This window comes from Balaenoptera borealis (genome assembly GCF_965194805.1).
Source record: "Balaenoptera borealis genome assembly, chromosome: 4".
NCBI classification, from domain to species: Eukaryota; Metazoa; Chordata; class Mammalia; order Artiodactyla; family Balaenopteridae; genus Balaenoptera; species Balaenoptera borealis.
This window is the reverse complement of record NC_138861.1, coordinates 43,513,713-43,526,181: the sequence shown is the minus strand read 5'-3', so window position 1 is coordinate 43,526,181 and position 12,469 is coordinate 43,513,713. Positions and strand designations below refer to the sequence as shown.

The following is a 12,469-nucleotide window of genomic DNA, read 5'->3' as shown; positions in this document are numbered from 1 at the left end:
TTTCGCCCCATTTCTCTTATTTTGCAGATGGGGAAACTGACATCAAGGAGGTTAACTGACCTTCACTGTGTCACACAGTAGATAGCACTGAATCAATACCAGAGATAAAACAGCTTTTGCTAAGGTCACTAGCGACATCTAAATATAATACACGTTTTTCGATTCTGTCATTCATCAAGCTTGAGCACTGCCTCCCCACCCCTCCTTTTTATGAAACTTTATCTTTCCTTGGTTTCCGATACCACACTCACCTGGTTCTCCTTCTGCCTGGTCTCTTTTCTACTGAGTCAATATAGTTTGGAGTTAATCAAGGTTTATCGTAAGCCCTCTTCTTTCCCTGGGGTATTATATTATAATGCACGATAAGCATAACACTCTCATATTTATGTTTCTTCCCACGGATGCCTTCTCTGAGCCCCATAACCGTACACTAACTGCTCTCTTGACATCTCCTCTTAGAGGTCTCACAGGTCCTAAAACTCAACATGTTCAAAACCAAACCCATGATCTTCCCGCACGCTGTGTCCTCCACCCATCAGTGAACTGCACCTCCATCCCTTCATCTAAGCAAACCAGAACCATGAGTCATTCTAAAAACAGTAATTCCCGTACTGGTCTTCACTGTCCACATGCAACCCATCACCAAAGCCTGGAAATTCCTCAATATCGTTCCAGCCTCCCCAGGTCTCTTCATCTGTATGAAGACACCCTTGCTTAGATGTCTGCAGTCGCCCTACCCCTGGTATAATGCCATCCACCTTGTACCCCCCTCACCCTTCTCCATACTGCAACCAGAGTGACCTTTCCCAAATGCAAAGCCGGCCATTTAAATCTCCTCCCCCTCACATCTAAGATGAAACCCTTCCATGGCTTCCACTGTTCTTACAATGAAGACAAGAATCCATATGTGGTAATATGGATTACCCACCTATATGATCTGGACCTATTTATTTTCTGTCTTTTCCCCTCATTTGCTGCACATTTGGGCCCATCTAAGTTCTTCCAAAGTGTTACAGTCCCTCTCACGCTACACCTTTGCACATACCTGAAATTCTTTTCTTCTGCTCACTCCCCTTTGCTAAATTAATTTTTCCTCATCCTTGGGATTTCTGCCTATTCATCACTTCTGCAGGTAGCCTTCCCCGATTAGAACAAATTCCCCTATTACGTGGTTGCCTGTGTACTTCTGGTATATGGCCCTTGTCACTGGTTTAATCTCACATTAATCTGAGTGAGTAGGTGTTTAATAACTGGCTCCTGCACTTGGCTGGAAGCTTCATAAGGCCAGGGACTGTGTCCGTGTCCTCCAAGCCCCACTGATGGCATTTTAGAACAAACGAGAGTAAGAGAGCGGCTGTCCACTGAGCAGCCGGTGTTTGTGCCCAGCAGGAGATGGAGATAAGGGGTCCTGGGTCTCTCTCCATGACAAGCCGTGAAGTTTTGTCTCTACATAAACAAAATTTTCCATCTTAGGGAAAGTTGCCAGCACCTTCAAAAGGAAATCAGCTCAATGCACACGATGCTAAAACAATTTCAACACATAGCATTCCCTAGGGACTTGCCATGGTAGGATCCTGAAAATCTCCAGCAGTAGCTACTGGATGGGGAGTGGAAGTGGCGTGGGCTAGACCTAATTGAGAGGCCAGGAGGCCAAGCCCGGGCAGCCCAGAAGTGCTGCTTCTCACCTGCAAGAGCAAGGAAACGGGAGCCAAACACAGCCTGACGAGACACTGAACACTGGGGAATGGGGCCGCCCTGCCAAGCTCAAGCTGAGTGGCTCTCAGCGTCGTGTATAAAGAGTGCCCAGCTATGTCGACTGCTCCCTCTCAAGTAATGCCCTTACCATGTGAGCCCAGGAACCCATGGACAGTTAAAGTTCGTGGTCATGCTTTAGCTACATCCATTGAGTGAGGGGGAAAAAAATCACTCTCCATTTCGCCATTTTGGAATATGAATTTTAAAGTACTTAAGCCAAGGTATAAAATTATGAATAAAGTACAAACTATCAGTGCCCTATATACCACCACTTAAAACAAACAAAAAACTGTACACACACGCACACACACACACAACCCCACAACAACCCAAAACAAAGAAAGCAAAACAAACAAAATGCCACAACCACCAGTAACAAATCCACCTTCTCCATCCATCCATCACCACCAAAGATGTAGTTATTCTGTTGCAGTTGAGACCTTCCAAGGTAAATCAACTCAAAGCACGTTCAATGAGATAACAAATGTACCTTAAACTGGATGGTAAATGTAATTACCATTGATTTGAAGTCATTGGAAATATCAATTTCCTGTTCTATGATAGGAGGTAAAAAGTTTTAACTATGTGTATTAATTAATAAAAGAAAATGTACTTAATAAACTGCTATAAAACATAATTAACACATTTGTCTTTAAGAAAAATATGTACACTTACTAGGGAAATACTAAAATTGGACCACAGATAAACTAATTACCAAGAACATTTTTTTATGCTTAATTGCTGATGGGGTAAGTTGAATGAGAGGGTAAAAATATGTTTTGAAAACTGATTAATTCAATGTAAAAAACTATTCAAGAAATTTTTTAAAAAGAAGTGTGTTTTCAAAAATAAATAAATAAATAAAAATAATAATAATAAATAATTTTAGTTTACAAAAAAAAAAGAAGTGTGTTTTCATATGTAGCAAATTGTATATTCAGGTGATTTATAATTATTTAATATATATATAGCTTTTTTTCTTTATCTGAAACACCATAATGTTCAAATATGCCATTAGTATGTGTCTTCTGAAATACCTGTGGAAGAAAGCTCCCTCCTTTCAACTAACTCCTCATATATGTAGGTATTTTACCTGATTTGTTATATGGGAGAAAATGATAGATTTTTTTTTTTAAAGATTTTTTTGATGTGGACCATTTTTTAAAGTCTTTACTGAATTTTTTACAATACTGCTTCTGTTTTATGTTTGGTTTTTTGGCCACGAGGCATGTGGGATCTTAGCTCCCCAACCAGGGATCGAACCGGCACCCCCTGCATTGGAAGATGAAGTCTTAACCAATGGATAGCCAGGGAAGTCCTGAAAATGATAGCTTTTTAACTGGCCCTCACCAAAGATCCACCATGAGGGATCTATGGTTGGCAAAAACTGTTTCACAAAAAACAATGGGAAAATTTTTTAAAATTTTGAATCTTAAAATATTTAATGCTCCATCTCCTGTGGAAATAAATCAGTAGCTATTGGATTGCTTTCTCCCGCTTATAATAGTTCTTCTTTGAAATAAAGTACATTCTTGGCAACTCATGATTGCGTTTCTAGATGTCTATCAGAAGCACAAAAGATTTATTGTCTCCCATAGGTAACTGTAGAATTCTGGAAAGAACCCTTTGGCAGGTTGTAGGAGGTCAGTCTGTGAAACCCCCTTCTCTGAGCACAGAGGAGGCTTACCTCTCGCAGAAAGTGTGCAGACAGGGGAGAACCTTGGGATTCTTGTACCTTTCCAGGCATATACTGCAAATCAGAAACTGCTTGTCAATCTGGCGCACCACAGGACTTGGGATGTTGGTGGCTTCACTTGCCATCCTAGACCACTGACATGGGGGGCCGGCTGTCTTTGACCCTGCACGCTGCTGCTGTCAGACAGAAAAACCAAAACGGAAAAACATATAATAATCTGCAAATGCAAATCAATCATTGGTTTATTCGCTAGAGGCATTGTGTTATGAATACGGGTAGAATTCCGTGTTGTGACCTTGACATGACCATAACCAACCCTCATCGCTATAGAGGGTGTACAGTGAGGGGCCTATTTGTAGATCGATAAAGTAATCACAGGTTCAGCATGCAAAGAAAACAAATTAGAAGAAGGTATGTTGTACAAAGAGGTAGCTTGCTGGGAGACTCACAGATATAGAGAACAAACTAGTGGTTACCAGTGGGGGCAGAAGGGTGATATAGAGGTGGAGGAGGGGGAGGTACAAACTATTGGGGTTGAGACAGGCTCAAGGATGTGTTGTACAACACGGGGAATAGAGCCAAAATTTTGAAATAACTAAATGGAAAGTAACCTTTAAAAATTGTATTAAAAATTAAATTACTGCAAGAAACAAAGAAGAGGTAGCTTGCTGGGTTTCAAAGTGGGGGCAGCTGAAGGGATAAATACTTACATAGCCCTGCCTGTTCATGCCTTCAGCCATGACTATAACTGAATATATATATATAGTCTTATTATAGTCTATATTAAATAGAATAGTCTTATTAGGATAGAATGTGTTTTCCCAACTATTATACTTGAAGGGGGTCAAAATATGCCACCCCCAAATAAGCCACTTTGATATAAGGATTATTTTGAGCTGAAGGCGATTGAGAAGCAGCAGATGAGGAAGAGCCCTCTCCCTCTGCCATCTGCCTAAAAGCAGAGCACATATTTCCCATTTGTAAAGGTGCCCACTCTCTCATACCAGGAAGAGAAGAAGACTCTTAATCACCGGAGAGGAGTCTGCATAACAAACCTTACTAAACGACCCTTATCTACCATACATATCCTGGTCCCCTTCCCACAATTTACTGCCCCTTGGAGTCCAAACTCCCTTTTCCTTTGTCTAGTCGATTCTCCATAAACTGAGGTCTAATGGCCTCTTCTTTTCTGTGAAGTCCCTATGCATGTAAAATTTAAAATAGTAAATCAATGAAGTTTAATAAAATATATATTTTATTTTAGAAAAATGAAATATCAATAAAATGTGTATACCTTTTTCTCCTGATATCTGTCTTTGCCAGTTTAATTCACAGGCTTCAGTTACAGAACTTAAGTGTATAGAAGAAAAGTGTTTCCTTCCCTACATACTATTAATATCCAGGAATGAAATAATTACAATTTTTCATTAAAAACTTTGTATGGGGTTCAGAGTATTTTCTTCAGAACTAAAATGTGTTTGCCATGGAATGGGGACAAAAGCTAGAGGTAGTCTCTATTATTTTAAGAAATGTCTGTTGGTATTTGCATGTGGGCAACTGAGGGCCTGGTGAGTGAATTAATTCAGAGGAGGTTTCAAAATGTGAAAGGTCAGGCCAGAAAATGAGAATCGGAAGAGGGTAACAGAGAAAGCAGAGGGCTTGTGAAAGAATAAGGGAGGGAAAAATTACAACATAAAACATAGCTCCATTTATCACCTTAAAGAATTTCTGGCTTGTATCCCAGAGGGGTGTTCCAAAGCTGAGCTAAAACTCACTACCTAATTTTCTAAATATTTGGTAAGGTGTCCACAGCCTGTTAATTTCCAATGGAAATGCTCTTTCCAAAAAAAAAGTAGTTAAGGTTCAATATGACCCTAGGCAGGAAATAGTATTATTCCCATTCTATAGATTTTTAAAAACTGAGGCTCAGTTAGGAAGTTTGCCAGAATGCAAAACCTATGACCTTTTCACCCTTTAAACAACCACAACCCTTGACCTTGGGTTTTCAGAAAGCTGTGCAATGGAAGCTTGGTTTACATATAATACTTTAACTTGGCCTGGGACCTGTGTTTACAGAATCAACAATTCCACATTTTCTAAAGGAAACACTCTTTTCCAAATAAAAATGATAGTCTTCTTTCTCTCCTACCAAATCACCAACTTCTAAAAAAGCATGTCAACTTTTCTCCAGAAAATTCTGCTATTTACACATATTGGAGTATAGTTACAAACATGACACACCCATTTTCCAACTCTGTGCCTTCTAGGTAAGTTCTCTAAAGAACATGATTAATAAACAGATCAAGCTTGTAAAAGCACCTGCTGTACAAGAGTGTCATGTTCAATTGGAACTCGATGCATTAGTTAAACAGCGTAGGTGTGACATACCTTATTAGCCAGCATTATCTGCTAGACTTTCATAGACTGTCTTCCTAAAGAACCAGAGTAGAGAATGATACCCATTGATTGGATTAAATGCAGCTCTTCTCTCAGGAGCTCAAAATGTTGGCACATTGTCTGCTTTTCTTTAACTGCATCCCTAAGACATCAGCATAGGGAAGGAATGGATTTGTCTGGTTTTAAGATAAGGAAACCAAAGCGGAGGGTTTAAATGACTTGCCCAAGGTCATCCAGTAAAATCAGTGAATCAGAAAGCTCGGATTTCAAGATTTCTGTCTTATCTGATAAGTTGAGGTTACCGAATCTTAAGCAAGTTTAACACTTTCCTGGCATGTGTGTGTGTGTGTGTGTGTGTGTGTGTGTGTGTGTGTGTGTGACATAAAAATTGTAGAGTGCTCACTTCCACAGCACTAATATTGGAATGATACAGAAGATTGGTTTGGTCCCTGAGCAAGGATGACACATCAATTTGTGAAGTATTCCATATTTAAAAAAAAAAAATCATATTAAACTTTTCAGTTAAAATCAGTTAAAAAGAATTTTATTTTGAATAGCTTTTGAAAATGTTCATTTTACCCTTCAAAATAATCAGTCACGTGGAGTACTAAAACAAGCAGGGAGAAAACATCACATTGGATTTTACTCTTTTTTTTTAACCTTAAATTTTGGATTTTTGGCAAGGAAAAAACATTTGTTTTAATCAAATGATATATGTTGACTAAATGAAATTTCCTGAGCTGACATTTTTATTCCCCAAAGTGGAAATAAAAGACATTTCATTCTAATTTTCACTCTAATTTCATGATAATTATTGTAGTGGGTGAGAGTTAAGTCTTTGTCAGTATTGTTAATTTATATGGTAAATTAAGTTTACTCATTAGCAGTAATTTAAAATTATGACAATATTACAACCTGTCACAAGTGACCTGTTGAAGACATCTGGATTTTAGGACTCCCAGAATCAACACAAAAGGTTTCCACCCCTCAAAGAGACCCAAACCAAGACTTTGCCAGGATAAGGATGGTTCCCTGAATATAACTGGACACCCACAGTAGAAAGGAATGTGACTACTCCTGAAGGGAAAATGGAGGCACGGGGCATGCTCAGAAGCACTGTGGGAAGCCTTCTATCCAACGGAATATGCCGCAAGGAATGTACACGAAATATCTGACAGCCTTTCATCAAAGTGTTTGGGCACACCACAGTTTCTGGTCTCCTTTGATTAGCAAAGCTGTAAATACTTATCTAGACTCTCGGCTGTTCTCCTTTCCCCATCTTGGTTTCTGAACTGTCAAAGATCCTTCTTACTCACATAACCAGCAGAAATAAATGTATGATAATAGAGATCAGAATATAGAACTGCTCTTCTGCTGGAGATCCGCAAAACTAATTTCTAGAGAGAAACACATGAAAACACACCTGGCTGGACTTTGTCTCTGAAGGAGCCAAAATGCTTTTGGATGCAGGAACTAGTACCAGACACATTGACAAAAGGCCAATAGAAAGGAAATGATACAGAAGCGAAGGCAGGAAGAGCCATTTTAAAACTACACAAATAGCCAACATTAGTGTAATATTGACATGAACCAGCTATGAGAGCTCTTGTGTGGGGAGACCAGCTGAGGTTCCTTGTCGGCAGAAAACCAACAATACTGCTTACAGAGGGGTTCACTCCCCTCTCCAGCTCTTTGCTTAACATCACCTTCTCACTCTGACCATTCTGTTTCAAACTGAAACTTGCCCCTATCTCCTAGCACTTGCTACCACCCCCATCACTGCTCTGTTTTTCTCCATAGCACTGGTCTCTCTCCAATGCAGTATGCAACGTATTTATTTTGCATATTGTCTCCCCCACCCCGCCCACTAGGATGTAAAATTCATGAGGGCAGGGATTTTTATCTGACTGCTCTGCAGAAGTTCCAGCACCTAGAACTATGCCTGGTAGTAGTAGACATAGTAGACATTTTTTTTTTCAAATGGACTGAACAAATGAGGTATAACATGGGAACAGACCCAGTCCCAGTAGCAGAAAAGAGTAGCACTTGCTGATCACATGTGAACATTTTCACTTGACGTCAGACATTACCTGCCTTCCTAAGTGATAGTCTAATGCTTAGCAACATAAGCCATGATCCAGAGGGTAAATATTTAGTGACGTATTTCAACACACTCACAAATGCAGGAAAAGAAATTGAGAACTATTGAAGGCACATATGCATGGAAATAAAAAAATCTAAGGAGGTTGACACATAAGTTCTTCATTAGTGGGGATTTGCCAACTAAACACAGCTTGTGTGGGTAAAAACAATGCAACCATCACAAAACAAAATCCTTGGGCATAGAAAAACCCTGTCCCAGCATTTTTTTCCTCACGTCATCTCTGGTATTTTGCCCGGCTCACTTTCTCAAACCTACAACTTGGTGGAAATTACAACCAAATGGAAAAGAAGAATTTGATAGGAGGAGATGAAATGAAAGAAAAATGCCCGCGTCCACAATTCCAAAGTTGAAACTGTATTTCCCATTCCAAATTATACCACTGAGATCAGAAAACTTTCCAAACCCTTTATTTCTGACACTAGAGTGAGGAAGAGGAGGAAAAGAGGATGGAAGAGAAAAGACAGACTGAAAGCATCTTCTGGAGAAGGGGAGGGAGTTGGTGAAAGCTCGTCTGGCTGGGCTAGGAAACATGGTTGGGAAACAGGTCAAGAATCTTTAGGAAAATCAAATTTTAACATGTGATTTGCGGGCAAGAAGCAGCATATTTGATTATAAATCACCTTAAAGGCACTAGATTCCATCTCTATTGTTTAATTTTATGGCATTCCTGGATTATGGCTTCTCTTTGTTGCCACTTAGCTGAATTTATTTATTAATATATTTACCTTTTTTATTGTGGTTGGGTCAACGACAGTGGTGCGGTCATGCTAAAATCAGCTTCCCAAGAAGTTAAAAATCTTCTTTTACATTTATAGAAAGTAGATCTTCAACCACTAGGATTATCTATAACTCCCAGTATGCTACCTTTTCCCTGCCAGAGCGGGTCATACCTAGAGCTCAAGGCACAGATTAAAACACAATTTTAAAAACAAAGTATTTTGAATTTTTCAACTTTATGAGCATAATATTATTCACCTTCAGTGGAATTTGCATTGTTACTGAGGACTCAACCAGAGGAAAGAAAAGAGGACAATCTTCAGTGAAATTAAAACAGGGTGACCTATTTCCAGTTAAATCAAGCCTCTATCCCAAATGGCCATTTTGTAAATTAGAAAAGCCAGATAGAATATCTTTCTTGACAGTAGGCGTGTGAGTGTGTGTGGGGGTGAGGAGGGGGACCTGAGGAGGCCGTCCACTTTAACTCCTGTCTCCAGGAAATGATGTGCCCAAGCTCTCCAAGGGCTCTCCTTCTCTCCAGGGTCAGATGTATGACAGCTTCCCTAGATTGCTGGGATTTACCATATGGAAGTTGATTTTTAAGCCATGCCCCCAACTTGTCTTTATAATATTTATGCCTGTTTCCCCTACCTCTTTCCTTAGTAGAGATAACTGTTTGTCATTACCTTCTTCATAAAAGTCCTCACCTTTTGTAGTCAGTTCTTAAGATTTGCTTCGGGTTTTCAGGGCTTCCCTGGTGGCACAGTGGTTAAGAATCCGCCTGCCAATGCAGGGGACACGGGTTCGAGCCCTGGTCCGGGAAGATCCCACATGCCGGGGAGCAACTAAGCCCGTGCGCCACAACTACTGAGCCTGCGCTCTAGAGCCCGTGAGCGACAACTACTGAAGCCCGTGCGCCCACAGCCCGTGCTCCACAACAAGAGAAGCCACCACAAGGAGAAGCCCGCGCACTGCAACGAAGAGTAGCCCCCGCTCTCTGCAACTAGAGAAAGCCACGCCCAGCAATGAAGACCCAGCGTAGCCCAAGATAAAAATAAAATTAAAAAAAAAAAAGATTTACTTTGGGTTTTCTAAGTTCCAGAAGGCTGGCCCTGTGTGATGAAGTGTTAAGTGGTCAGGCTAACTGACCTTCACTTTACAGTGCCCTGGGACAGTCAGGGTGAGTGGGGTCTCCTCTCCCCACATTCATCACCTTGCCAGGTCTCTTCCCTTGCTTTCCTTGGGGACTACACAAAGAGGCTGAATATTCTGGGAAAGGCAGAGGGCAGCCAGGGCCCTAAGCTCTGGGAGTTGGGTGAGGCTGGTAAGAAGGGGGAAGAGAAATACATTCTACATCAGAACTTCAAAAGACAACAGTCCTACAAAACAGCAACCCCCTCTTTGCCCGGGTGGATGGAAGCATATTATTTAAATCTGTTGTTTATTAAAATAAATGTTTACTTAAACTATTAAGTTTTCAAGAATAATAATAAAAAGCACTTAACAGAGTACTGTTAAGTGGAAGCTATTGAGAATATGAAGGCAGAAGAGGGCAAAGTAGGAAAAGGTAGACAGACTAGCATGCAAAAAGCAGGAATTAATGTCTCCTCCAATGATGCTATTTGAATAATTATACTGGGCTTCTTTTTCTTCAGTATTTGGTCTAATCTAAATCTTCAAATTCTAGAAGGAAACCTGATCAGTTAAATTCAAACAATCTGCATAATAATAATATTCAAAGAACCCTAATAGCCAAGCTCATTATAGAGCATATTCTATAAAATCTACACTAAAATTCTTACATAAGTAATAAAGGGGTACAGATGGCATCAGAGATTTTTTTTAAAAAAGCAATTACAGGTGTGTGCAAATGAGAATTTTGCCACAATTAGAAGTAATTCAGTCACTTTTTTTTAAAAGAAAAAAAACTGATTGTAAATAATGTGGTAGCAATTTTTTTAAAGTTTGAAAGTACTTCTCTTCTATACATCTCAATAATACACACAAATGTTTGGTTAAAGTCTTAGTTTTATCTGAGAGATAATGAAAAAAGGCACACGGGAGTCAAAAATTAAGCTTAGTTAAATTCTTAAAAATTGCCACATATTTAGGATTTTTTTCCTACTTAATAAGGATAGATAAAAGAAAGTCATGAGTTTGGAGAAATTAATGTCTAATGGTATCCAAGTGAAGGACATTTTTATTTCTGAGTAAGACAAAGAATGAATAATTTTTACTTTATTTCACAAGCAACAAAAACCACTCAGCTTTTGTTATCATATAAATAAAAAAATTAAGTCATCTCAGGATTATAATATTAACTATGGTGAAAATATGTATATATTTTATTCTCCATTTTAAAAATGTGTGGGTTATATATACGCTACATTCCTATTTCTTGAAACAGCACATTCTATCAGAGAACATTTTTACTTCAGCCGTGTTTTAACCTTTCCGATGCCAATCCCTCGTGTCTTTCTAGGAGAAAATTGGAAAGAAATACTTAGAGGTTTAGGAAAGGCCACTATTCTCATCTCTGCAACAGAAAGCTGCTTTCTTGTACCACAGCACACAGGAAACTTCTCACTGTGTGCTTGCTTGGGAGGGGCGTGCATTATTTAACACTACAGTGGCTTGGGAAAGATGCTGCTATAGCATCTGCCCGAAAATACTTAAAGACACTAGAAAATAGGTTCACAGTAGGCAGGAGTGAATCCTAATACTTAAGAGATTGATTCAAGCAACTGGGCAAACAAATGGCTCTCCTTACATATTCTAATTAAAATAAAAACCAAGAACAAAAAACCTCTAACAATTTATTCACAAGGAATAAAACTACTGTAAAATGATCTAAGCCAAAGAACCGAACTAATAATTTTTAAAATGCCTCATTCTGAATTGAGATCTGTTCCTTAAAGCTGTGACACTGAAACCATCGTTTAAGACAGAAATATCATTTTACCTTGATGTTCAGAAATCTACTAATTAACATCTAATTTTTAGTTTAAAATAAATAGTCTTCCTACTTGCTCTCCTATCCCGCCCCCCTCCCCCACCAAATAAGGAATAATGACAGGGTGGGGCATCATTGTTTCTGCAAAGATGATACAAAATGAGACCCACTGTTTCAGGAAGCAAACCTAAGGTCCAACCTAGGTTTTTTTTTTCTTTTTTTTCTCCCTTCTGTGTAATGCTACCATTGAACTCCACCCAGATTTAAGCCTATTTCAAAGGCAGGGAAAAAAATGTCAGAAAAGACCCCAAATGATCTCCTGCATATTTTCCAATTATCAACGGCATTCAGAATTCAGAGGGTCGAGGCATGCATTATGAATGAATGGGTTTCCAATGGTAACTGGGAACTGTGGCACTCAACCCCGGGGTTCTCTAACAGAGGACACAGTGGGGGGAGGGTCGAATCGCACAGTATCCTCCACCCTGGGGTACCAAGGAAGGAATCCTGCAAATTAAACACTTCATCCCCATCTTTGTACCCAGCAGAGAGATGCACGGGGAAAACAAATCTTATATTTAAAATAGGCCGACATACACATTAAAATAAAGACTAGTAAAAATAAAGGTCTAGTCAGATCACATTAGAAACGTGATAAGAAAAATCCTGCATGACTTTCTCCCTATTCTTGTTAATTTGACGCTTTTGTTTAAGCAGAGTGGGTCTCCCTCTATCTTATAGTTACAGAGCATACAGCATCACCATGAGAGAGAAGGGGTGGGGGTCT

The 12,469-nt window shown here is 39.4% G+C and overlaps 1 protein-coding gene across 15 annotated transcripts in view; it reads right to left on the bottom strand.

Moving 5' to 3' along the window:
* Nucleotides 1-12,469, bottom strand: part of TRIM2 (tripartite motif containing 2) — a 193,769-nt gene that overhangs the window by 144,758 nt on the left and 36,542 nt on the right. For 11 of the 15 annotated variants that reach the window (XR_014244519.1, XM_082391519.1, XM_082391508.1 and 8 more), the window contains one exon: nt 3,443-3,627. The exons of 1 other annotated variant lie outside the window; for it this stretch is intronic. Coding sequence is in view for 13 of the 14 variants with exons in the window: in XM_082391508.1 (XP_082247634.1) it covers nt 3,443-3,627 (185 nt within the window). In the remaining variant the exon portion in view is untranslated. Of the gene's footprint in view, nt 1-3,442; nt 3,628-12,469 lie in introns of those variants that run through there. 3 more of the 15 variants (XM_082391520.1, XM_082391515.1, XM_082391518.1) reach the window with 1 other exon arrangement.